General features: G+C 44.9%; 1 protein-coding gene across 1 annotated transcript in view; it reads left to right on the top strand.

The window, feature by feature from the left end:
* The first annotated feature begins 22,396 nt into the window (after positions 1–22,396).
* NPFFR1 (neuropeptide FF receptor 1) overlaps positions 22,397–24,785 on the top strand; it is a 43,927-nt gene continuing 41,538 nt past the window's right edge. Inside the window, exon 1 of the mRNA XM_084633017.1 lies at positions 22,397–23,202. Coding sequence (XP_084489143.1) covers positions 23,196–23,202 — 7 coding nt within the window. The 5' untranslated portion in view covers positions 22,397–23,195. The remainder of the gene's footprint in view (positions 23,203–24,785) is intronic.

Here is a 24,785-nt window from a genome sequence, read left to right on the forward strand (position 1 = left end):
TGCTCTGTTGGTGAGTAGACACTCCCAGGGGCGCTAAACACTACTGTAATATAAATAATACGAGAGATGCCTCCTTTTGGATTAGAGATTCAACTTCCATCTTTTCTCATCCTCCTTGATGGCTGTTCAGGCAGAAATTATATCTACCCTAGAAGGCTTTTGCTGGCATAGATATTTCTTCAGGGGGGTAGTATTTTTACTGCCATAGCTGTACAGGCGCAAGCCTCTCGTATAGACATTGTGACCAAGGAACCTCTTGATGCCAACTGGCAGAGGGGACAGGGCACACAAAGTTTTTGCAGGGATCCCCTCAGTCACTTATACGCATAATAATTCACTAAAGGGTGGCCTGGGAGGTCTCTACTGAGAACTAACAACACACTGGTCATCTAACCATTGCAAAATATATGGAAGGATAATTTTTAAGGAGTTATGTATTGCTACTGGAAATTATATTTTTAAAGTCTGTGAATTAAAGCAGGTCACCAGGAAGTGACAAATATGTCTTTTCAGACGGGCAGGAAACACTTATCTATCTAATTATGTGCAAACTGAGAATTGCATACTTCACAATGGATACCTATCTGCATACTAAACCACCAGCTGATCAAGATTAAAAAATTAACAAGAGATTGCAAAATCTACAGGAGGAACACATAGATGGAAGATGTCTGGTTCATGAACAAAGATCCAAGCACTGTTTTTATATTTCTTAGGTTGCAAAGGGACACACAGGATGTAAACTGATGGTGGGCTTGCTTAATGAACGGAAGATCGCAGCCAAGCTGTAGTACGCTGGAAGGATTTTGAGTGAGCTTTTGCTTTTATGACATAATAATGTCCAGTTAGTTAAGTTTATGTTCTAGAATGTGTTATGATTTTATTTTAAAGGTAACCCTTTGTTTCCAGAATTGCTGCTTGCTATTCTTTCATCTCTTCTTTGTTAAATAAACTTAGACTTGGTTTCTCTATAAACAAATTAAGTGCTGTGTGTTCAGCAGAGCTGTTCTGCGGTGTAGCTGGTAAGCTGCGATGTACTGTTCCTTTGGGAACAGAGGATTTGGAATTCTGTAACTGTTCTGTGGGTCGGGGCAGAGGGCATTCCAGGAACATTCTCGGAGGACTCTGGGGTTGGAGTGTGCCTGTTGCTACCCTGCAGAGGAATAGCCGAACCTGCATGGGCTCAGATGGAAGTGCTTGCCAGGGGTCAGCTCCCTGACAAGTCTTCCTCACTCTAACAGCAGGTGGGAGCCAGGTACCCCACAACTAGGCATACCCCCGGGAAGTGTCACACCCAGTTATACGAACAAAATTGTGCTCTTGCCAGCGTGACAGTTTGGGAAATTTGTCTGTGTAAAACATATGAATGCTGATTGATTTTATGATATTGCTGGATTTGTGCTGGAAATCACTTTAGATAAGCTATTACCAGCAGGACAGTGGGGTGGGAATAGGTATTGTTTCATATTCTCTGTGTATATATAAAGCCTGCTGCAGTTTCCACGATATGCATCTGAGGAAGTGAGCTGTAGCTCACGAAAGCTCATGCTCTAATAAATTGGTTAGTCTCTAAGGTGCCACAAGTCCTCCTTTTCTTTTTGCGAATACAGACTAACACGGCTGTTACTCTGAATGCTGTATCACTGAATCCCTCAGTATATGTGGAATCAACCATTTGCTACTCGGGCTGGTGTCATGTATCTCCCAGATCAGCAACAGTTGAGCATCATTAACCTGAATAGCCTCCCATTCAAATGGGAGCATCTTAAAACAATGAGATGCCTGCAGCCTAGGAAAATCTGGGTCTATCCAGATGGTCTGCAGGGAGGGGGGCTGGACCCGTGCAAATTCCTCAGCAGAAATGAAGGAAGGAAGAAATAAGTTGTTAGAACTGTTTTTTTTTTAAACACACACAATCTGGGAAGTTCAGGAAACACAAAGGGACATGCCTACTGAGCAGGAGTACATTTTGACCACCAGACTGAACAAGCTGAGGGGGGCTTCCTGCAGGAATTAGAGGAGCCTACATAAACAGAAAGAGAAGACTGATCTGCAGGAATAGAGTCAAGGAGAGGGGACCTGAGACCTCTGATGGCACCAATCTGTACCCAAAATCCTCAAGAGTGTTGATGACTGAGAGAGGGAATTGGGAGCAGGTGTTTATTATTTTGCATACATCTGTGTCACTCATTATTTGTCTATGAGTGAAGTGTGACTGGCTTAGAAATTCCTCTGAAAAGTCTGGTTTCAGAGTAGCAGCCATGTTAGTCTGTATTCGCAAAAAGAAAAGGAGTACTGAAAAGTCTGTGCATGTTACTTGCTTCAACTCTTACATGTCCCTGGAGGCTTAAACTATAAACCAGAGTACCCATAAGGGTGGAGTTCTGGGGAGGGTGTACTTAAGTCCTGGGAGGACTTTGGGGGTTAACATTGGTTTGGAGGCTTTGGGCAACTGGACCTCAGAGTCCAGTTCCCTGGAAGTGGTACCAGACAGAGTCACTGCCTGGGAAGCATGCCCAAGAAGCCAGAGACTGTCTGCGAGGGAGCCTATAAGCACACAGATCCAGCATGCGAGTCCAAACACAGTTGCCTTGTGAGCATCCAGAATGGGTGTTCAGCCAGGAAAATGACAGCTGGTATAGCTTATGTCACTTGGGGAGCCGGAGTAAGCTATACCAGCAAAAGCAGGTTTGCTGGTATAGCTGTGTCCCTACTAGGAACACTTCGCCAGTATAACTATACTGGTTGAGCTATAACAGCACAGCCTGCTGGTGTTGACATATTTGTGTTCTTTTAGGTCAGGGGTGGTCAGCCTGAGCCTGAGAAGGAGCCAGAATTTACCAGTGCACATTGCCAAAGAGCCACAGTAATAGGTCAGCAGCCCCCATCAGATTGCGCCCCTCCCCCCCCAGCACCTCCCGCCCACCGGCAGCCCCACTGATCAGCGCCTCTCCCTTCCTGCCTGCACCTCCTGATCAGCTGTTTCATGGCATACAGGAGGCTCTTGGGGGTGGGGGGAGGGAGCGAGGGCATGGCAGGCTCAGGGGAGGGGGCGGGAAGGGGTGGAGTGGGGGCAGGGCCTGTGGCAGAGCCAGGGGTTGAGCCGTGAGCACCCCCGGCACGTTGGAAAGTTGGTGCCTGTAGCTCCAGTCCCGGAGTCGGTGCCTATAGAAGGAGCCGCATATTAACCTCTGAAAAGCCGCATGCGGCTCTGGAGCCATAGGATGGCCACCCCTGGTTTAAGGTAAGAGAGGAGATTGGTGTCCTGGCCAGCACGCAGTTAAGCAGGTTCACTTAGCTATGCTGTGCATGAGCTCCTGCTTGGTGCGTAATGTTTGCTGCCTTTGCCTACGCAGTCTCTGACCTCACAATATCTGGCTCATTTTGTAAAGCTCTTTAGGATTCCTTCTTAAGTATGAAAAGCACAACATGAAACCAAGTTCTGTTCTATTGTGTAGTCATGACACAGAATATTCATCATAAGCACAGCCAGGCACGAGGGAAGAGAGTGAGCAAAAATCACTAGATCAGATCAGGTCGGCAGAGGATATGAAGGAATTATCATTCACTTACATTCTCTTGTTTATTTAAGATGCATTCACTTGAGATTATACTCTGCGTAAGAGAGATCATGTTAGCAGTGGCAGCTGCAAATGAACCAGTTGCAAGGTGGAATGGGCCTGTCAGGACTTTATGCTTTGATCTGGGTAGTTACATCAGCTGAAAGGCTTTGCCTGTCTTATTAGAGTCTTGAGCCAGCCTCATCAGCTCTGCAGCCCATGGCATGTCTCAGAAATGACAAGAAATGAAGAGCATCAGTTTCTGTGCTATTTGTGAATGCTAAGGGAAGGCAGAGCCACCTGCTCTCCAACACTGTGAGAGGGGTTTATACCAAAGTCCTGTCCTATCTAGCTTTTAATACCACCCCCCCTTAGTGTGGTACCTAAGTACCTATGTACTCACTTCTCATTTGGAACATTGCTTCTGCGGGAAAACAATTGTAATCCGATCTAAAGGAAAGTTTCAAGTAACTCATGAAGAGTTTCACTGATAAAGACAGAGGGTAGGAATGGAAGTGAGGGTCTTATGGTTAAGGCACAGGAATGGGGGACTAGAAGTCAAGAAATTAGGGTTCTATTCCTAAATCTGCTACATTCTTCCAGTGTGACCTTATGCAAGCCTCTTTATTTGTTTTCTCAGCTGAACAGTGGAGATAATATCTCCATTGCAGAGATGTTGTAAATCTGCACTCACTCTCTGTAAAGCACCTTGCATTTATGTAATTCCTTCCACCCCACACCCTAAAAAACTCACAAAGTAGTAGTTTAGATTTTTTATTCCATATGGAACACTTTTATGTAAAAGATCCATCTCATTAGGCTGGGAATGTTATGCCCACTAAATTGGACTGTCACTCTTCTGATCTAGCCAGCTGATTGTCTTGAGGCATTAACAAGTAGTGATGGTCCCAATCCTCTGATGGTGATTGTGGAGGGAAATGACAACTCTAAATAACTCCCTTCTAGTCATCTTCAAAAAGTTGGGCTGGTAATTGGGCATTGGCTTATTTTACGATGTCTTCAGGGGCAGCCAGAGACCTCAGCTCTTCATCATCACAAAGCTTGTCACTGCTACCCCCTTGACCTCAATGTGATGAGTTCTTTCCACATAACTGAATGTCAACAGAAAGCTTGTCTGTCAGTACATCATAGGAAATGAGCAGGAGGTGTTGGCTCTTTCCATGTTGGAAATCAATTATTTAGTCCACTGCATTTGTTTTAAATGATTTTTTTCCCTAAAAATCTCCAGATTACAATAGCTGACAAAAGTTGAAGCATTTGGAAATTTAAAAGCTGAAACACAGCAGGAGCAAGTGACACCTCGAAATGGAGCAGAAGTGACTGAGACTGTTTAGCCTAGAAATGTTTCAGAGTAACAGCCGTGTTAGTCTGTATTCGCAAAAAGAAAAGGAGTACTTGTGGCACCTTAGAGACATTCAAAATTATGAAGGTTATAGTGAAAATCAATCAGTCTCCTCCTTACCCTCACCCACAACATGAGAACAAGGGCCACTAGGTTCCATTTAAATGGTAGTCACTTTCAATCACATCAAGGCAATGGTGTTTTTTTGCAGCATATAGTCAGCCTGGGAGGTTCTCTGCCACGGAAAGCTGTTGAGTGAAATACTGGGGTGGGAATCTAAAAAGGGCTGGTTTAATCTAATGAGTATTACCATTTGTCCACTTCTACCACATGGAAAATAACCTAACAATAGTAGGTGGATCTCATACTTTATGGCATAAATTAATTACCTGTGCAGAGAGGGGAGATTTCCCTTCCCCTGACCCTCTATGTACAGCTGTTTGTGATTGACCAGATGCATTGGGCAGATTTTCCAACCTACTGCTTGATACTGCTGAACCAGATGCATTAAAACGGCAATTAAACAAAGCACTTAAGCGGGTATTTAAATCCCATTGAAGTGAAGTGGTTTCTGAATAGGGATGCATGTGGTTGAAGTTAAGTCTGTGTTTAAGTGCTTTGCTAAATCAGGGTGTAATAGCCTTAGGGTGACCAGATGTCCCAATTTTATAGGGACAGTCTCGATATTTGGGGCTTTGTCTTATATAGGCGCCTATTACCTTCCACCCCTGTCCTGATTTTTCACACATGCTATTTAGTCACCCTAAATAGCCTGCTCTGGTATGACAAATCATGACTTCACGGTTTTGGAGGGGGATTCTAAGAGCCCATCTACTTCATAAATGTAAGCTAGTTAAGGGACATAGTTGTCACGTGGTGAGGTCACATGGCTAAAACACATAGTGTAGAAAGGACCTGTGTCCAGTAACCAGACTAAAGCCTGCAACATGTCTGAGGAGTGGAGGGGGTTTGAGCATCATAGAATCATAGAAATACAGGTCTGGAAAGGACCTTCAGAGGTCATCTAGTCCATTTGCTCACATTGAGGCAGGACCAAGTATTCCCAGACCATCCCTAACAGATGTTTCTCTAATTTGTTATTAAAGCCTCCAAAGATGGGGATTCCCCAACCACATAGTTTAGCGTGATTCATAATGTGTTCAAGAGAAGCCCAGGGCTGAAGTACCAGATCCTTCATGGTATGAAGGATGGGCTTTAGCTATCAGTGGAAAAGTTTGCATAATGACAGTCCACTATCAAGAATAAGACGGACACTGTCGTCCAGTCACTGCCCCTTAAAGCCAAGGTGAATGAAGGGAAATGAGTGGCAATGAGAGCAAACTACACCAGTTTAAAAGTCAAATGATTTTGGAAAGTCAGAAAAATATTATTTATTTGTACTATGGTTGCACTTCAAAGCCCCAACTGAATCAGGACCCCATTGTGACATTGTACCTACACACAGTGAAAGACAGCTCCTGCTCCAAAGAGCTTACACTCTAAATAGACAAAGGAAGTATTATCCCATTTTACAACTGGGGAACAGAGAGATCAAGTGACTTGCCCAAGGCCAGACAGGGAGGCTGTGGCAGAGCCAGGAACTGACCCCATGCTCCTGGAGTTGCAGACTAGTGCCTTAACGTCAAGACAATCTTTCCTCTTGGTATTAAGCCACTAAGGTAATGGTGCAGTTTGTGGGTATTGCTTTCCCCATAAGTAGCTGATCACTTGACTGCAGCTCTTTTTCTCTGCCACAACAAGCAATACTTCGTATTTCTTAAATATTTCTGTGTTCCCTGTGTTTGCAGTGAACAGTAATTATCAGGCATTCAGAAGAAAATGGTGCTGTCATCCAGTGCTGGGTTCTCACTGTGTTTGGGATTGTGATGAAATAAATAATTGCACAGCGCTCATTAAATAATCATTTGTAAGTGCAGTTTCTCAAAAAGAAAATGTTCACCGAGCACTCACCACCAGTCTGGTTAGAAAAGAGCTGATGTTGTTTACGAAGAAGCACATTAGCTGAAGATTGGACCAGCCTCCTGCCGTCTGGCTGTGGTGAGATCTGATCCAAGTGATGCCACACATTGTAATGAGAGAGGGAGAGATGAAAGTAGGAAAAATGGGGAAAACAGTGGTGACAGCCATTTTTCTTAAGTATAATTAAGGGCAGGAAGGCCTAGACTATAGAACTGTCATGTAACATTCTCTATTGTATCTTTCCCTTCTCTCATGCCTGTCTTCTTGTTTTTTTCACTTTCTCTCTCACCCCTTCATATATTCTATCGTCCCCTGTCTCACCCTTCCCCACAGCCAAGTCCTTTCTCTTCACTTTTCTATTTCCTGTGTCTTTCCTCTTCTTCCCACCTATGTATTTTGCTTATCCTCTGCTGGCTCTGTCTTTCTCATCCTTTTCCCTACTTATCAGTTGCTTATCCAGTCTATAGACTGTGTGCAAAAGCAGCATAATAGGACTGCTTTGCCATTTATAGCTCACTCTCTGCATAGTCGGAGCTGTCCAAAGCGGAGTTCTGGTAAATATTTTCGAATCCACAGGAGCCCCAGCATGCCCCACAGAGCTGAAGCCCCGAGCGCCAGTGTGCCCTATGGGGCTAAAACCTTGAGCCCTGGCGCCTCCCACAGGGCTAAAGCCCTGAGTCCTGGCACGCCCCATGGGGCTGAAGCCCTGAGTCCTGGCACGCCCCATGGGGCTGAAGCCCCAAACCCCAGGGCTCTGGGAAATACTCAATGAGAATTTAAGCCGTGGTCCAGGAGTGAGGGGATGCAATCATTAGATATGGAGCCAGGTTACGCATGACTCCAATGACCCAGACACTAGCTCTGGGTTAAAACAAACTTTGGATAGCATCAGGAAGTGGGATTCATACCTACATGTTGTGTGGATTCTTGCATCTCAGGCCTGTCTAGAGGAATAGCTGATTTCACCGTAGGTACAGAACACGTGCTATGACACTGCTCCCTCTCTTAAAAGGCTCTTATTCTCAGCCTGTTTTGGTGAAATACTGTCCTGAAAAAGCCTGTGTCCCACCAAAACTGGTCAGTGTGAAACTTCCTGTGTTTTGTTCTCCGTTGGAGAAGCAGTTCAATGGCAAACATACATTTTATTTCCTAATTTCCAGTGCACCACTTTTCACAAGATATTTTAAAGGGAAAGTTCTCCTGCACCTCAAGAAGAGGAATTCATGCTGTGGCATAGCCAATGTCAAGTTTAACATTCAGTGGGCCTTCTCACAGTAAATCAGGTTTCAGAGTAGCAGCCGTGTTAGTCTGTATTCGCAAGAAAAAAAGGAGTACTTGTGGCACCTTAGATGCTCAAATAAATTGGTTAGTCTCTAAGGTGCCACAAGTACTCCTTTTCTTTTTACAGTAAATCAGGTTTCTCAATTCATTGAGGCACTTTAAGGCTATAACAATATTTGTAAGATGCTGCCATGAGCAGGACATTGTTAATAAGACTCAGTGGTCTAATGCAATAATATTGAAATTTTGCTCAGTGCCACTAGTCCAAAGCCCATCAGGAATTTAACTGACTTTGTGCCTGATCTTGATCTTTATCATGTTGGGTTGTGAAGGTTTGTTCTTGGTGATTGTCAAGGTTCCTCCCCCACTCTGAACTCTAGGGTACAGATGTGGGGACCTGCATGAAAAACCTCCTAAGCTTATCTTTACCAACTTAGGTCAAAACTTCCCCAAGGTACAAAATATTCCACCCGTTGTCCTTGGACTGGCCGCTACCACCACCAAACTAATACTGGTTACTGGGGAAGAGCTGTCTGGACGCGTCCTTCCCCCCAAAATACTTCCCAAAACCTTGCACCCCACTTCCTGGACAAGGTTTGGTAAAAAGCCTCACCAATTTGCCTAGGTGACTACAGACCCAGACCCTTGGATCTTAAGAACAATGAACAATCCTCCCAACACTTGCACCCCCCTTTCCTGGGAAATGTTGGATAAAAAGCCTCACCAATTTGCATAGGTGACCACAGACCCAAACCCTTGGATCTGAGAACAATGAAAAAGCATTCAGTTTTTTACAAGAAGACTTTTAATAAAAAATAGAAGTAAATAGAAATAAAGAAATCCCCCCTGTAAAATCAGGATGGTAGATATCTTACAGGGTAATTAGATTCAAAAACATAGAGAACCCCTCTAGGCAAAACCTTAAGTTACAAAAAAGATACATAGACAGAAATAGTTATTCTATTCAGCACAATTCTTTTCTCAGCCATTTAAAGAAATCATAATCTAACACATACCTAGCTAGATTACTTACTAAAAGTTCTAAGACTCCATTCCTGGTCTATCCCCGGCAGAAACCAGCATATAACAGACACACAGACCCTTTGTTTCTCTCCCTCCTCCCAGCTTTTGAAAGTATCTTGTCTCCTCATTGGTCATTTTGGTCAGGTGCCAGCGAGGTTACCTTTAGCTTCTTAACCCTTTACAGGTGAGAGGAGCTTTCCCCTGGCCAGGAGGGATTTCAAAGGGGTTTACCCTTCCCTTTATATTTATGACAGTAATGAAAGAAGTTGCCCTCAAAGGAGGCAGGTAGAAGGCAAAATGGATTTGGTGTCATCCCAGCACCACTGAGAAGGAACATACCCTGATTCCTGAGTATTGGTTTTAGGGAATTTAGGGTTTTAGCACTCAGGGCATTCCTGAATGCTAAGCCAAGCCTGTTACTCCCAGCATGTAGCTGTGGGCCCCCCCAAGGAGGCACCTCAGGGCTGAAGGTGAGAATTATTAGCAGAAATGTAGGCCATAATATTTCCCCAAAAACCTAGTGTTACCTTAACATTATTTCCAAATCCCTGCTAATTTGGAGAAGGAGAATTGAGTTCAAGCCTCCTGTCAGGATTGTTCTTGTTAATAGTGTGCTGCATCTTTTCCCTCTACAAAAGAGTTCTTCAGAGACCAGCCACTGTATTCTGTGTATTAGAATCTGCTATTCATATAGCATATGTGGGGAGTGCAGCAGCATTACATTGGGCTATAAGCCCAGCATGCTGAAGTTGAAGCTGATCATTTCATTTGAATCCAACCCAGGACTGCATTAATTCCCACCTCCACTACCTCTGTCTTCTCCCCTCCCCTTCACACATCTCCAGGTTCCCTGCTAGATAGAGAAGGAATTGTTATGGTGCCCTTTGTGGTATTCATTTCAGTACTCCGAATGAGAGTGCATGCCAGTCCAAGTGCCTGCCAGTCTTAAAGTGTTATCCATTTCTTTTAATGAACATGAAGGTACGTTCAGGCAAACATGAGATGAGAGAGAAAGAGACCCAGGTTAGATGGGAAAGTTTTTCTTGGACAAAAACATAATGGCAGACAGCAAGAGGAGTTTTCTCTTTAATAGGTGCCCCTTACTGTCCTCCCACTTTGCCTTTGCTTATCTGAAATAAAAATCAATGATGTTCATATTCTGCTGCAGCAAGTTTCTCTGTTAAAAAGCTAAATTATCAGCAGCAGCAAGCAGTTATCCCAGAGTAATACTATGGGGATTTTCCTGATATACCTGTCCATCATCAGATACTAGTCAAGAGTCTAACAACTCCTAGGAGTAATATAATGAAAATGGTGAACCAAAATTAGTAATCTGACATGGATGTGTTTTACAGCAGTAGGCAATGGCTATATAGGACAGGGTATTTATAATATAAAGGAAATGCAGAAAAAGACCGAGACCTCCTTGATCCCTTTGAATGCTTTAATCTCTGCCACTGAGATCCAAACTTCTTCTTGTCTTTACATGCACATTTGCATAGACATTATTGTAGAGCAGAGAGTAGGCAAAATGCACTCACCATACCTTAATCTAGACCTCTCCATGTCTAAAAATAGACATAACTGTTACTAGTTTGTGGCCCTAGAAATTGAAGTTCCACTGGACAGGTAGAGCAATAATCAGGGCTTAAATTCTCGTAGAGTATTTCCTGGAGCCCTCCCCCGCCCTCCGCTCTCCGTCGCCACCCCCTCAGAATGCTATAAAAACTCCAGGGGGGTGAAAATATTTACTGGAGTTCCACTCCAGACAGCTCCAGTTGAATATAAGCCCTGGCAATAACCATGGCAACACAAGATTCTCCAGTTTCCTTCCTTAGTGTCCTCCTTCCCAGCTCTGACACCACAGAGCCTTACACCTGTGTCCCTGTTCCCATTCCTGCCCTTAGCCAAACATGATTCCAACTTCCTTACTCCCATTCCCTGTTCCCATTTCCCCCTTTAGCAAAACATGATTCCAATTTTCTTACCCCCATGCCCACCCACACCCTTCCTCATTGACTACAGATTATATAGTAAAACTTGAGTTCTGCTTAGCTATACCTTAACCAATCATTTTCCTGAAATTTAACTAACCAATCCTAACATATTGTAACATGATTATGTAACCAATTATATCCCACCACCTTAATTAGTTTACACCCAGCAAAATTAATTATATAGCAGACAGGAACAATCACAGAACCAGACAGAGATTATACAGACAAACAATAGCAAAGTGGGAACTATAATGACAAAACAATACAGAAGTGAGGATTTCACATCCCAGCTATTGATAAGTGAGTTCTTGCCAGACAGGATGCTATCAAACTAAGTTTCCTTTTACATTTTCTAGGCACTTCCCTTTCTCTGGAGGTGATAGGAATACAGTCCTGTCCTGATAGTGCCTAACAGCCCAATAGCACCTTATTTCAATGTGACTAGTTTGGAATGTGAGGATGTGACCTTTCGCTTCCCAGCTTATGGCTGCCTCTGTTGCTTAGCCAAAGGCCTTAGCCTAAGAACAGGGCCTCAGACTGTCACAGTAAGAGAAGGCCCTTACACCAGCAGACAGTGATTTCTTTCTTTTATACCTCTAGAACTAGCCAAGCGATAAGAATACACCTAAATTCTTAAAGTACAGGCCTTTGCAGACAGGCCTGAATATCTATATCCTAACATCAGCTTTGTAACTTTAACAGACATCTTATTCTATTACAAATCCATTGAGCAATCCAGTTCACCTCGCACTAAATTTAAAGCTGGCTACCTTACCTTAAATTCTCTGGAGACAGTCCCCCAAATGTACGTTTTATCAATGCAGAAAGAAATCCTTGTGAACAGTTCAGTCTTTAATTCATCTGTTTTGCCTCCTGGAGTCTTGGCTGAGAGTGGCTGAAGTACCTATTACAGTTGCTGCTTCCTCTCCTTCCTGTATCATTTCCCCTCTGCTCACCTGCCCCTTGGTTTGCTGTATTATTTCTGAAAATAATTTTATTAGCCTTGCAGTATAACACAGTTAAAATGGAGATGGTGAAGTATGGGCATCAAATACGGACAAACATCAAGAATCACTGAAATTAAATAGCTCTTTGCTCTACTGAGAAGCAGCTAGCTACAGTCTTGTCAGCTAACCTAACAAATGTGAACTCAATTAGGCAGTGGTGAAAAGAGGAATATTCAGAGAATAGAAACAAACAGCCAAGAGGCATTTGTAATACAAGGTCAGTGATCAGAGTTATCCACTAATATGCCCAGACTGCAGTATAAATTCTGAAAGATGCTTTGCTGGCCCCACAACAATCTATGAATTTAACAATAGTTTACAAGCGGCACATCTGGATGAGTTGCCAGGGAGATGGAGGAGCTGCTCATCGGTAATGAAAATCATCCCTGTCTCAGCTTGCGATTTTCTATAGCAGCTTTCTGGCTGGCTGCCAAGAGGCTGTGTCTAAGAGATCCAACAGGTGGACTAAATTTTTTAAATCAGCCATGTCTGGATGAAATATAAAAGTAATAGAGGCCGTAAATGTGCCCCCTTAGAATCATAGAATATCAGGGTTGGAAGGGACCCCAGAAGGTCATCTAGTCCAACCCCCTGCTCAAAGCAGGACCAATTCCCAGTTAAATCATCCCAGCCAGGGCTTTGTCAAGCCTGACCTTAAAAACCTCTAAGGAAGGAGATTCTACCACCTCCCTAGGTAACGCATTCCAGTGTTTCACCACCCTCTTAGTGAAAATAGAGTTACCCCGATATGCAGCTACAGTCTGCCTACAGCTGTTTCAGGATTTTTGACAAATGTTTTTTGTCAGAAAAACGTTGACTCATCAAAACCAACACTTTTTGTAGAAAACTATCCCTTTCAATGAAACTTTGGTCAGAAAGGCTTCTCAGCGCCAGGATGGAATATCAGGTCAGTGACAGAGACTCCCACCCCAGAACAGCCAATACCCTGCCACTCACCTGATCTGCAGCACTGACTTGAATGTGCATCTCCCACCTCCCAGATGAGTGACTTAATCAGTGGGCTACAGAGTCAGGCTCTCACTTTGTCTCTTTGGCACAATGGATATTTAATTATTTAACTACAGTGTCCAACAGTTTCAACAGGAGAGAATAGATAAGCTATTACCAGCAGGAGAGTGGGTTTGTGAGGGGGAGAAAACCTGGATTTGTGCTGGAAATGGCCCAACTTGATTATTATACACACTGTAAGGAGAGTGATCACTTTAGATAAGCTATTACCAGCAGGAGAGTGGGGTGGGGGGAGGTATTTTTTCATGCTTTGTGTGTATAAAAAGATCTTCTACACTTTCCACAGTATGCATCTGATGAAGTGAGCTGTAGCTCACAAAAGTTTATGCTCAAATAAATTGGTTAGTCTCTAAGGTGCCACAAGTCCTCCTTTTCTTTTAACAGGAGAGAAGTTTCCCTGCCCAGAGTTGCTAAAATTCAAGTCCTAGCTCTAATCAGGCAGATTCAGTGGGCTATTGGGGTGGGAGAAGGTGAAAGGGGGAGATGTCTCTTCCCTTCACTGCCTTGCTTTTTCACACAAAAATTCCAACAGTCTCAGTTTCATCCTAATGCAGAACGAAACCTCAAAATTTTTCACAAAATAGAATTCTTGTTTTCTGGACAGCTCTAAATCTGCCTATCTGAACATCATCCTCAGAAATCTAACCTGTTATATGAGCAATTAGAAATTTCCCACACTGAAAATATTGTTGTTATAGATTTGTATAGTACCCTTTACATGTATTGGATTATTCTGCACAATGCTAAATGACATACAGTTTAGTGATTGATTCACCTACCACTGAAACGGAGCCACATCCAGGGTGAAATACGGCAGCTGGTTTAGAATGCCATCCACACCATGCAATGTTTTAGGTGAAACAGAAGTGAATAGTGTCACAGTCAATTAAATATGAACTCAGAGCTTTTGCTAAAAGTTAAAATTGAATTTGTAAGATCGTGAAGGAGACGGCTGTTTCAGACTGACAGTATTGCTACATTATAACTAAATTGTCTCTGTAAGAGCCTGAGAAAGCTGAACTTCCTATTTTCTCTGCCAGAGTGAGTGATATTAAAAGTACCATAAACAAAACGGATGGGGAAAAGGGGCTTAGGTGCAGGTCCCGCTCATGTAACATGCTGAGTGTCCTGTGCCACTGAAGTCAATGGGAGCTGAATGCGCTCAGGGTGTTGTAGCATTTGGCCCTTAGAAGAGAGTGATTCTTTTAAACCATTGTTTAAGGCATTTGAGCTTCACACTGTGAGGAAAGCAGGAAGTCAGTGTGGTGTTTACAGTAGATCTCTGACTATCCTTTGTCTTTCTGCATACTGCAACTTTAAATCATTAAGGACTCTACTGTCTGCAGAGACTGGTAGCCATTTTATGTTCCATTTGGTGAAGACAGTTACAGAGGATAGCACTGTGTTAGCTCAGGGAGACATGACTTTAGTTCTTTATAGTTACTTTTATTTTTGATTATACGATCTGGTTGTCTTGATCTATGGCAGTAGTTCCCAGACTGAGGTCCATGTATGCAAGGTGTTGTTCAGAACACTAGCAGGTCACGTGGCAATAACTCCTCCTCCGGGCTATGTCTACACTACGAAATTAGGTCGAATTTATAGAAGTCAATTTTTTAGAAAGCGATTTTATACAGTTCATTGTGTGTGTCCCCACTAAGCCCATTAAGTCGGCGGAGTGCATCCACAGTACAGAGGCTGGCGTCAACTTTCAGGGTGTTGCACTGTGGGTAGCTTTTCCCACAGTTCCCGCAGTCTCCTGGAGTTCTGGGTTAAGCTCCCAATGCCTGATGGGCCAAAAACATTGTCGCGGGTGGTTTTGGGTACATGTCGTCAGTCGCCCCTCCCTCCGTGAAAGCAACAGCAGACAATCGTTTTGCGCCTTTTTTCCATGTGGGTGCCATACTGCTTTCAACAGACGGTGCAGTAGGTCTGCAAACCATCGTCATCGAATGACTGCTTCTTCTGCCATTCTGCTCTCCTGATGCTATGAATCCACCTCGCAGGTCCTCTATATGACTGTCATCATCCACCGCTTCCGCTGGTACTCTTCTCTCCTGCTCTCCTGGTGGTCTCGTAGGGCCACTTCCGCTGCAACTCTGCTCAGCTGCTCTTGTCTCGCCATACCACGGCAAGCATGCAGCCCGCTCAGCTGTTGTGTCCTGGCAGCAGACGGTGCAGTAGGTCTGCAAAACTGGTCATCCAACCACTGCTTCCCCTGCAACTCTGCTCTCGTGCTCTCTTGCAGACACCATACCACGGCAAGCATGGAGCCCGCTCAGATCACCGAGGCAGTTATGAGCATTGTAAACACCTCGCACATTATCATGCAGTATATGCAGAACCAGAACCTGCAAAAGCAGGCGAGGAGGCGATGGCAGCGCGGTGACGAGAGTGATGAGGACATGGACACAGACTTCTCTCAAAGCATGGGCCCCGGTAATTTGGCCATCCTGATGGCAATGGGGCAGGCTCATGCCGTGGAATGCTGATTCTGGGCCCGTGAAACAAGCACAGACTGGTGGGACCTAATAGTGTTGCAGGTCTGGGATGATTCCCAGTGGCTGCGAAACTTTCGCATAAGGAAGGGCACTTTCATGGAACTTTGTGACTTGCTTTCCCCAGCCCTGAAGCGCAAGAATACCAAGATGAGAGCAGACCTCACAGTTCACAAGCGAGTGGCCATAGCCCTCTGGAAGCTTGCAACGCCAGACAGCTACCGGTCAGTCGGGAATCAATTTGGAGTGGGCAAATCTACTGTCGGGGCTGCTGTGATCCAAGTAGCCAACGCAATCACTGAGCTGCTGCTATCAATGGTAGTGACTCTGGGAAATGTGCAGGTCATAGTAGATGGCTTTGCTGCAATGGGATTCCCTAACTGTGGTGGGGCGATAGATGGAACGCATATCCCTATCTTGGGACCGGATCACCAAGGCAGCCTGTACATAAACCGAAAGGGGTACTTTTCAATGGTGCTGCAAGCACTGGTGGATCACAAGGGACGTTTCACCAACATCAATGTGGGATGGCTGGAAAAGGTACTTGACGCTCGCATCTTCAGGAACTCTGGTCTGTATGAACAGCTGCAGCAACAGACTTACTTTCCAGACCAGAAAATAACTGTTGGGGATGTTGAAATGCCTATAGTTATCCTTAGGGACCCAGCCTACCCCTTAATGCCCTGGCTCATGAAGCCGTACACAGGCAGCCTGGATAGTAGTCAGCAGCTGTTCAACTATAGGCTAAGCAAGTGCAGAATGGTGGTAGAATGTGCTTTTGGGTGTTTAAAAGCGCGCTGGTGCAGTTTACTGACTTGGTTAGACCTCAGCGAAACCAATATTCCCATTATTATTACTGCTTTCAGTGTGCTCCAAAATATCTGTGAGAGTAAGGGGGAGACGTTTATGGTGGGGTGGGAAGTTGAGGCAAATCTCCTGGCCACTGATTACATGCAGCCAGGCACCAGGGCGGTTAGAAGAGCACAGCAGGGCACGCTGCGCATCAGAGAAGCTTTGAAAACCAGTTTCATGGTTGAACAGGCTACAGTTCTAGGCTCTAGTTACAGGCTACAGTGTGACAGTTCTGTTTGTTTCTCCTTGATGAAAACCCGCCCCCTTGGTTCACTATACTTCCCTGTAAGCCAACCGCCCTCCCCGCTTTGATCACTGCTTGCAGAGGCAATAAAGTCATTGTTGTTTCAAATTCATGCATTCTTTATTAATTCGTCACACAAATAGGGGGATAACTGCCAAGGTAGCCCGGGGGGGGGGGGGAGAAGCACCGGGTGGGGTGGGGGAGGAGGGAAGGACAAGGCCACACTGCATTTCAAAACTTATTGAATGCCAGCGTTCTGTTGCTTGGGCAGTCCTCTGGGGTGGAGTGGTTGGGTGCCCGGAGCCTCCCCCTCCCCACCCCCCATGTTCTTGGGCATCTCGGTGAGGAGGCTATGAAACTTGTGGAGGAGGGCGGGCGGTTACACAGGGGCTGCAGTGGTGGTCTATGCCTTTCCTGCACCTCAAACATATGCCAGAGCATATCAGTTTGATCCTCCAGTAGTCTCAGCATTGCATCCTGCCTCCTTCCATCATGCTGTCACCACCTTTCCGCTTGATCCCGCTACCTCTCCTGTTGCTCCCGCCACTTGTCCTCTTGAGCACGTCCCTCCTGTCCTCACGTTCATTTTGTGCTTTCCTGGACTCTGCCGTTGTCTGCCTCCACGCATTCTGCTGGACTCTTTCAGTTTGGGTGGACTGTATGAGCTCAGAGAATATTTTATTGCAAGTACCTTTTTTTCACCTACTTATCTGCGCTAGCCTCTGGGACGGAGATGCTAATTGCAGCGTTGAAACATTTGCAGCTGCGGGAGGAAAAAAAGGGAGATTAAAATTGAAAAAGACACATTGGCCATTTAAAAGGAGGGGCTGATGTTTTCGGGTTAACGTGCAGCACAAACCCAACTAAACCCTCCCCCACCCAATTCTCTGGGATGATCACTTCACCCCTCCCCACACCGCGTGGCTAACAGCTGGGATTATTTCTTTTCAGCCACAGGCAAACAGCCCAGCAGGAACGGCCACCTCTGAATGTCCCCTTAATAAATTCCCCAATTTCAACCAGGTGACCATGAATGATATCACTCTCCTGAGGATAACACAGAGATAAAGAACGGATGTTGCTTGAATGCCAGCAAACACCGGGACAACACGCTGCCATGTTTTCTTATGCAATGATTCCAGACTACGTGCCTGCCACAGGCCTGCCGTAGTAAAGTGTCCTACCATGGAGAACGCAATAAGGCTGCCCTCCCCTGAAACCTTTTGCAAAGGCTTTGGGAGTACCTCCAGGACAGCTTCATTGAGATGTCCCTGGAGGATTTCCACTCCATCCCCAGACACATTAACGGACTTTTCCAGTAGCTGTAGTGGCAGCGAATGTATCCCAAGTCTTCAGGGCAAATTAATCATTAAACACGCTTGCTTTTAAACCATGTATTATATTTACAAAGGTACACTCACCAGAGGTGCCTTCTCCACCTTCAAGGTCCAGGAGCCCGGGTTGGGCGGGTACTGTCTCCAGGTTGATAAACAGTTCCTGGCTGTCAGGGAGAACAGTTTCTCCACTTGCCTGGTGTACGCTATCTTCAACCTCCACCTCCTCATCATCTTCCTCAACCCCAAAATCCTCATCCCTATTGCGTGAGACTCCCTTACAGGAGTCCATGTACAGGTGTGGGGTAGTTGTAGGGGCACCTCCTAGAATTGCATGCAGCTCATCATAGAAGCGGCATGTCTGGGGCTCTGACCCCGAGTGGGCGTTTGCCTCTTGGGTTTTTTGGTAGGCTTGTCTGAGCTCCTTAAGTTTCACGTGGCACTGCTGTGGGTCCCTGTTATAGCCTCTGTCCTTCATACCCTTGGAGATTTTTTCAAATATTTTGGCATTTTGTCTTTTGGAACCGAGTTCCGATAGCACGTATTCGTATCCCCATGCAGTGATCAGATCCAGTACCTCCCATTTGGTCCATGCTGGAGCTCTTTTGCGATTCTGGAACTCCATGGTCACCTCTGCTGATGAAATCTGCACAGTCAACTGTGCTGATCAGCTTGCCATGCTGGCCAAACAGGAAATGAAATTCAAAAGTTTGCGGGGCTTTTCCTGTGTACCTGGCCAGTGCATCCGAGTTGAGAGTGCTGTCCAGAGCAGTCACAATGGAGCACTGTGGGATAGCTCGTAGAGGCCAATACCGTCGAATTGCATCCACACTACCCCAAATTCAACTTGGCGATGTCGATTTCAGTGTTAATCCCCTCATCGGGGAGGAGTACAGAAATCGATTTTAAGAGCCCATTAAGTCGACAAAAATGGCTTCGTTGTGTGGACACGTTCAGGGTTAAATCGATCTAATGCTGCTATATTCAACCTAAACTCGTAGTGTAGACCAGGGCCATTGCAAAGAACAGCCTGGAGGATTGTAAAAGCAGCTGAGAATAAGAAGAAGCCTACTGATTGTTAAGAGAATAAGAGAAAACAGGAGCTATCAGGGACCAGACCAGAGCCACAGAGCAGCCCAGAGCTGCCAAGCACCCAAGGCAGAGGAAAGTACAGGGAGAAGGGAACCAGGCATCAGGAAATGTTGTGCTGGGTACAGGAGGAGATATGGGCCATGTGGCAAAGAAGCAGGGGCCGAGGAGCAGACCAAAGAGCAGAACAGGAGATGTGAGGGGATATGAAATGCAGAGCAAAGTACACAGTGTTATTGACCGTTTTCCATAATGGACAAGACACATATTGCACCAAAGACAGTTAAAAATACTTATATATGTCTGTAACAGGGTGTGCGGACTCAGGCGCTAACACAGCACCTTGTCACTCAAATCCCCACCTCTTTACATTAATTCAGCTCTGACTGAAAGACAGGAGACCAATTAACTGAGTGCTGATGCAGTTGCGGGGCTAATTGGATGAAAATGCCCCCTAGCACCCAGGCCTATATAAGCAGACAGGAAGGAAGTATAGGAGGAAGCGTTGAGAGCCTGAAGGAAGGCAGAAGTAAGGTGGACTGGTGGTGGCTGAGGCTATAGTACTACTAGTAGTAATAACTAATACTAGCACCACCACCTGTTATATCATCAGCCTAGTAGTTACCTTTTGGCTCTAATTTTACCTTGAAGTTTCATCTGAAACTACAAGTGAAATCTTGTAGTGCCACATCTTCAACTGGCTGGCAGAGGCATGGTACACCCACAGTTTTTTTTAATCTTTCCTCTGAGCTGTCACTTTCCCTCTTCTTCTCCTCCTGGCCCTGGGAACAACCAATATATTCCCTGCACCATCCTCATCCTCATCCTCGGGCAGCCCAAGAAAAGAGTTTTGGTCTCTTTCGTAGACAATGCTGCAGCCTTCTGCCAAGCCACTCTGCACTCTGTGAAAACGTTTGGTTAAGGTAAGGGCGTCTTTCAGGCTATGGCATGCTCTGTAGGAGTGAGACATCTGCTGGTAGGAATCAGCTCAATAAGGCAACTTTACAGAAATAGTAAAAAGTGACTCGGTACAATTCCCCCCTCGCTAAAAAGCAATTGCATATTCAGTTCTGTCCAAATAAACCACCACAATTCCACCACTACCACTAAGGGCTGTGCATATTTACAGCGCTATAAATTATTTATAACTTCATTTCCCTTTAATTGGAGGATCTGAGCCTCTTTGAATTGCAAAGCAGGCAAAGATTCACTTCCATCACTTTCTTACCTTTTAAAGGAGGGTGGGGGACTTGTTTTGCTTTAGAAGCATACGCATGTATTTTTTTTTTCATAGGTGGACACTCAAATGGCTCAATGTTGTTCTGACTAGTGTTGGCCAAATAGCAAGCAGATTGACTATGGATTTCTGAAATAAAGTTTTGTCCACCATTATTTCTGGAGTCATATTAGTCATAAGTATTTGAATATTTGCCTTGCTGTGGTGAAAAATTTTGTTAATCTTGAAAACTTGGCAAACTTTAGCACTAGTGATTATTTTGAAAGTTTCTATGGAATGTGTGTTGTTCACTACTTACTAACAACAGGTTGTTAGTTAGAAAAACATTGGACAGGGTGGTCCAGCTGTACTTGGTCCTGCCCCAGCAGGAGAGGCTGGACTAGATGACCTCTTGAAGTCCCTTCCAGCCCTATATTTCTACAGTTCTATGATTAGTCTCCTGTTTTTAAAAGTTTCAGGCATCCAGTCAGAACTGACAAAGTAGACCAATCATCTAGCTCACAAACTATCTATTGAAGGCAATTATTTGATTCCACATCCCCAATTAGTGTGATATCTAAGTGCCCACAATCTTTAATGAATTTATCTTCAGAACACTTCTGTGAGGTAGGGAAGTCCTATGATCCCCATTTTACAGATGGGGAACTGAGGCACAGAGAGACTAAGAGCCTTTCTACACAGAGAAATTTACCATCATCATTTATACTGGTAAATTGCCCCTTGTAGACAAGCCCTAAGTGAACTACCAAGATCACTCAGGGAGACTATAGCAAAGTAGGGCGTTTAACATGAGTCTTCAAGGCTAACACCCTAACTGCTGAACCATCCTTCCCCTCACATCCCAGGAACAGACAAACTGAAGAGTTTAAAAACAGCCCCTAGGCTGAAATGTGTGTGTCCAAGCTATTTGGTGAAAACTTACAAATAGCAGATAATTGATTACCTTAATGTAAGTCACAGTGGATCTTGAACCCAGCCCTGCAAAGCTGTTAGACAGTAATCACCTCCACACTGCCACCCAGCAACAGCTGTAACCAGCTCACACTCCATGACCTGCTGTGGACATGGACCATGGGCAGTCCCGTCTCAAGGGATCTGACAGGCAGCAGCCTCATGGCTCCTCACCCTATATAAGCCCAAGGAGCGGCCCAGGAAGCAAGCAGAGAACACTGGATCTCTTGTAGCTGCCATGGCTGTTCCTGCTCTTGAACTCCTGGCTCTCACCTCAGCTTGATTTGGACCTTGCCTCCAGACCTGGCCCCTGACACATGACATGGACTCTGATGGTTGATATTAATCCCAGCCTGGAACTTAGCTATGAACTCCTCTACTACTCTCAGCCTTGGGTTTGATGCTGCTCTGATCCTTGGTCCTAACTGCCCTTGTCAGGATCCTGACACCTGTTCTCAACACAGAAAATCTGCTTCGCTGGCCGTTCCTTCATCAGCACTATACCTTTTCTCTCATGTTCACCGGCACAAGGGGAAGGAGTCACTCTGTGTCCAGTTGCTACCTGGACAAAAAGTTGAGATAGTACTCAATCCCTTCGGACTCGGGTTAACGGATTCTGTGGGGCACTGTGCCACTAAAACACTGTTCCCTGGACAAGGTGCAAGAGCTCACACTATCAGCTTGCAAGACCAGAAAAGGCTGCCGGAGATAAGTCTGATTTTTCTTGTTATTCAGTGTCGTGACTAAACCCTTCCCTTTGCCCAGTTGATAAATGAGAGTGGCTGCAGATACTGTAATTAATTGACCAGCTGTTTGCCTGTACATCCAGCAAGTGTTCCAGTAACCATGACAATGTTACTGGAACACACACACCTCGCCACACACACACACACACACTCTTTGCCCCTAACTAATAGAATCAGCCTCTTTGCGGCTGAGCAGTAAGAGCTGGTGTGTAGAGAGTCCGAGGAGCAGAAGCTGAGCGGAGACAGAAGTCATGCACAGAGAATGCAAGAGGGCTGATGAGCTAACAACATGTGCTTCATTTTCCAGCTGAACTGGAAACAGCTCCAAGAGCTCAGCTTGCAACTCTGATGGTGGGAAGAAATTTTTGGAGCTATTTGAGTGAGAGGGCTGGAGCATTTTGCGATGTCTTAATCCCATAACAAAGACTATATCAAAGGGACTGAGCATTAGGAAGCATTTCAACAGGTGTCTTTGCAAAAGGATTCTGATTCTTCCCTCCCCCAAAAAAGCATTTTTGGAATAGCTGCAAATTCAGTATCCACAAAGTCTGTGGATTTAACCAAGTCTCCAGCCTGGACTCCAGTCATCCTTAACTAATAACCCCATTGCTTTAACATAGTTCTTGCACTTGACTGTCTTCTTGGACTTGGACAAAAATATTACCTCCCTTCATCTCCTTCCTTGGAACTGGAGTAGACTGCCCTGAGGATTGAGAACCCTTGAACTCTATGGGAATTTTATGAGGGGAAAAAAGCTCCAATTCTGCAGGTATCTTTTGTGAGTTATCCTGAAGCTCTGAGAACCTGCGGTGAGTGACTGAGTGCAGTGGATCAAGATAGCATTCATCACCACAGCAGAGTTGCTGCTCCCTCTCTGATAGTAGGAGGCTGCAGCTAGATAAAGAGAAACATAAAGGAGTGGCTCTGATCTGAAGACTCCAGTCTACCTGCAAACAATACAACACTCCAATATACTGAAGCAAGAATCGGGGTCAGGCTGTGTCATGGAAGGTGAGGACATCCAGTTTCTATCTCCTTGTCAAATATATATTGCAGGTGTTCAATTCAGTTCTCTTAGGGCCTGACCTAAAGTCAATAGGAATCTTTTCACTGACTTCAGTGGGCTTTGGCTCAGTCTCTTATAGCGTAACTTATTATGGTATATTTGTCTTCTGTGAAATGTATGGGAAAGCTATTTAACACTGCAGAAAAGGAGAACGAGAGAAGGAGGAGAGGAAACATGCATTCTGTGGCTTCCACAACAACCATAACTCTGTGTGTGTGTGTGTGAGAGAGAGAGAAAGAGAGAGAAGTGAGCTGTAGCTCACGAAAGCTCATGCTCAAATAAATTAGTTAGTCTCTAAGGTGCCACAAGTACTCCTTTTCTTTTTGCGAATACAGACTAACACGGCTGTTACTCTGAAAAGAGAGAGAGAGTTACTCTAGGCTGTTAATATTTAAGCCTTAATACCTAGTATAAGTTAAATTTAGTCAAGTTATAGTTGCAGTGGAAGCCATAACTTTGCATTTCCTGGCTCTTGTGGGTTTAGAAATATCTAAAAATTGCAATAATGTAGTTTTTTGCATTTAATTTAATTGCCATTTTAATAAAAGTACAGAGTAAAGAAAGGAGCCTTTTTTCCACCAGCTATCAAGGCTTCATACATATGTGGAACCACACATTTGATGAGAATACTATACTAATTTTCTTCATAGAAAACTTTACCAGTTTGAAGATTCATGCTAAAGCAAATTTCAATTTACACACTGAAATGCATTGATATAATCTGGGATCACATCACAGGTGACCAAAGTGGATTCCTCTGGATAAGCACATAACAGCTCACGCCTGGATAATCACACAAGGAGCCTGATCCAAACCCCCATGAAATTCAAGGAAAGACTTTAATTGACTTCAGAGGGCTGTGAATCAGGCTTTTCAGACACCCTTACATCAGCAAGGGAAATAACATGCCTAGGACCCTATTTTCAATATTCGCATTCCCCCCACAGATGACTCTCCCAACTGATCAAAATAAATGCTGGGGAAAGCATCCTTCCTGACTGAAGGCTACTTACGTGCCCAACTCAAACCCTTCAACTAGTGACCCTTCTGCCTGTGTTTCAACCCCAGCCTCACCTTATCCCCTTCTGCATCTATCCCTCCATTCCCCCAGCTCCTGTCCCCTCCCCATCTGCTATTCTCCCCTGGTTCCTGTCCCTGCCTGTATTCCTGCTCTTCCCCCTCACCACCACACACATTCCCATCTTTCAATGGCTCCTGCCCTTCCCCCATCCCTGTCTTATGCCCCTCTCCATGCTTGTTCCTGTCTTCTCCAACCATTCTCTGACCTCTCTTGCACCTGTCCCTTTTCTGTGACCCCATTCTTCTCCTCTCTGCATTAGAGTCAGGCAGTTCCTTCCCTTTTCCTCCGTGCTACTGGGCAGCAGCACGGGAAACACCGAGAGCACACGAGAGTCTTCCTGTACCTAACACCAACATGGCCCCCAGCAGCTGGAAGGAGCAATTGCAGAGAGAGAGAGACTCTTCCGAGGATTTAGCTGCCAAATTCTAACAAGTCTCTACTGAGCAT

Source organism: Lepidochelys olivacea (genome assembly GCF_965140295.1).
Source record: "Lepidochelys olivacea isolate rLepOli2 genome assembly, chromosome: 7".
NCBI lineage: Eukaryota > Metazoa > Chordata > Testudines > Cheloniidae > Lepidochelys > Lepidochelys olivacea.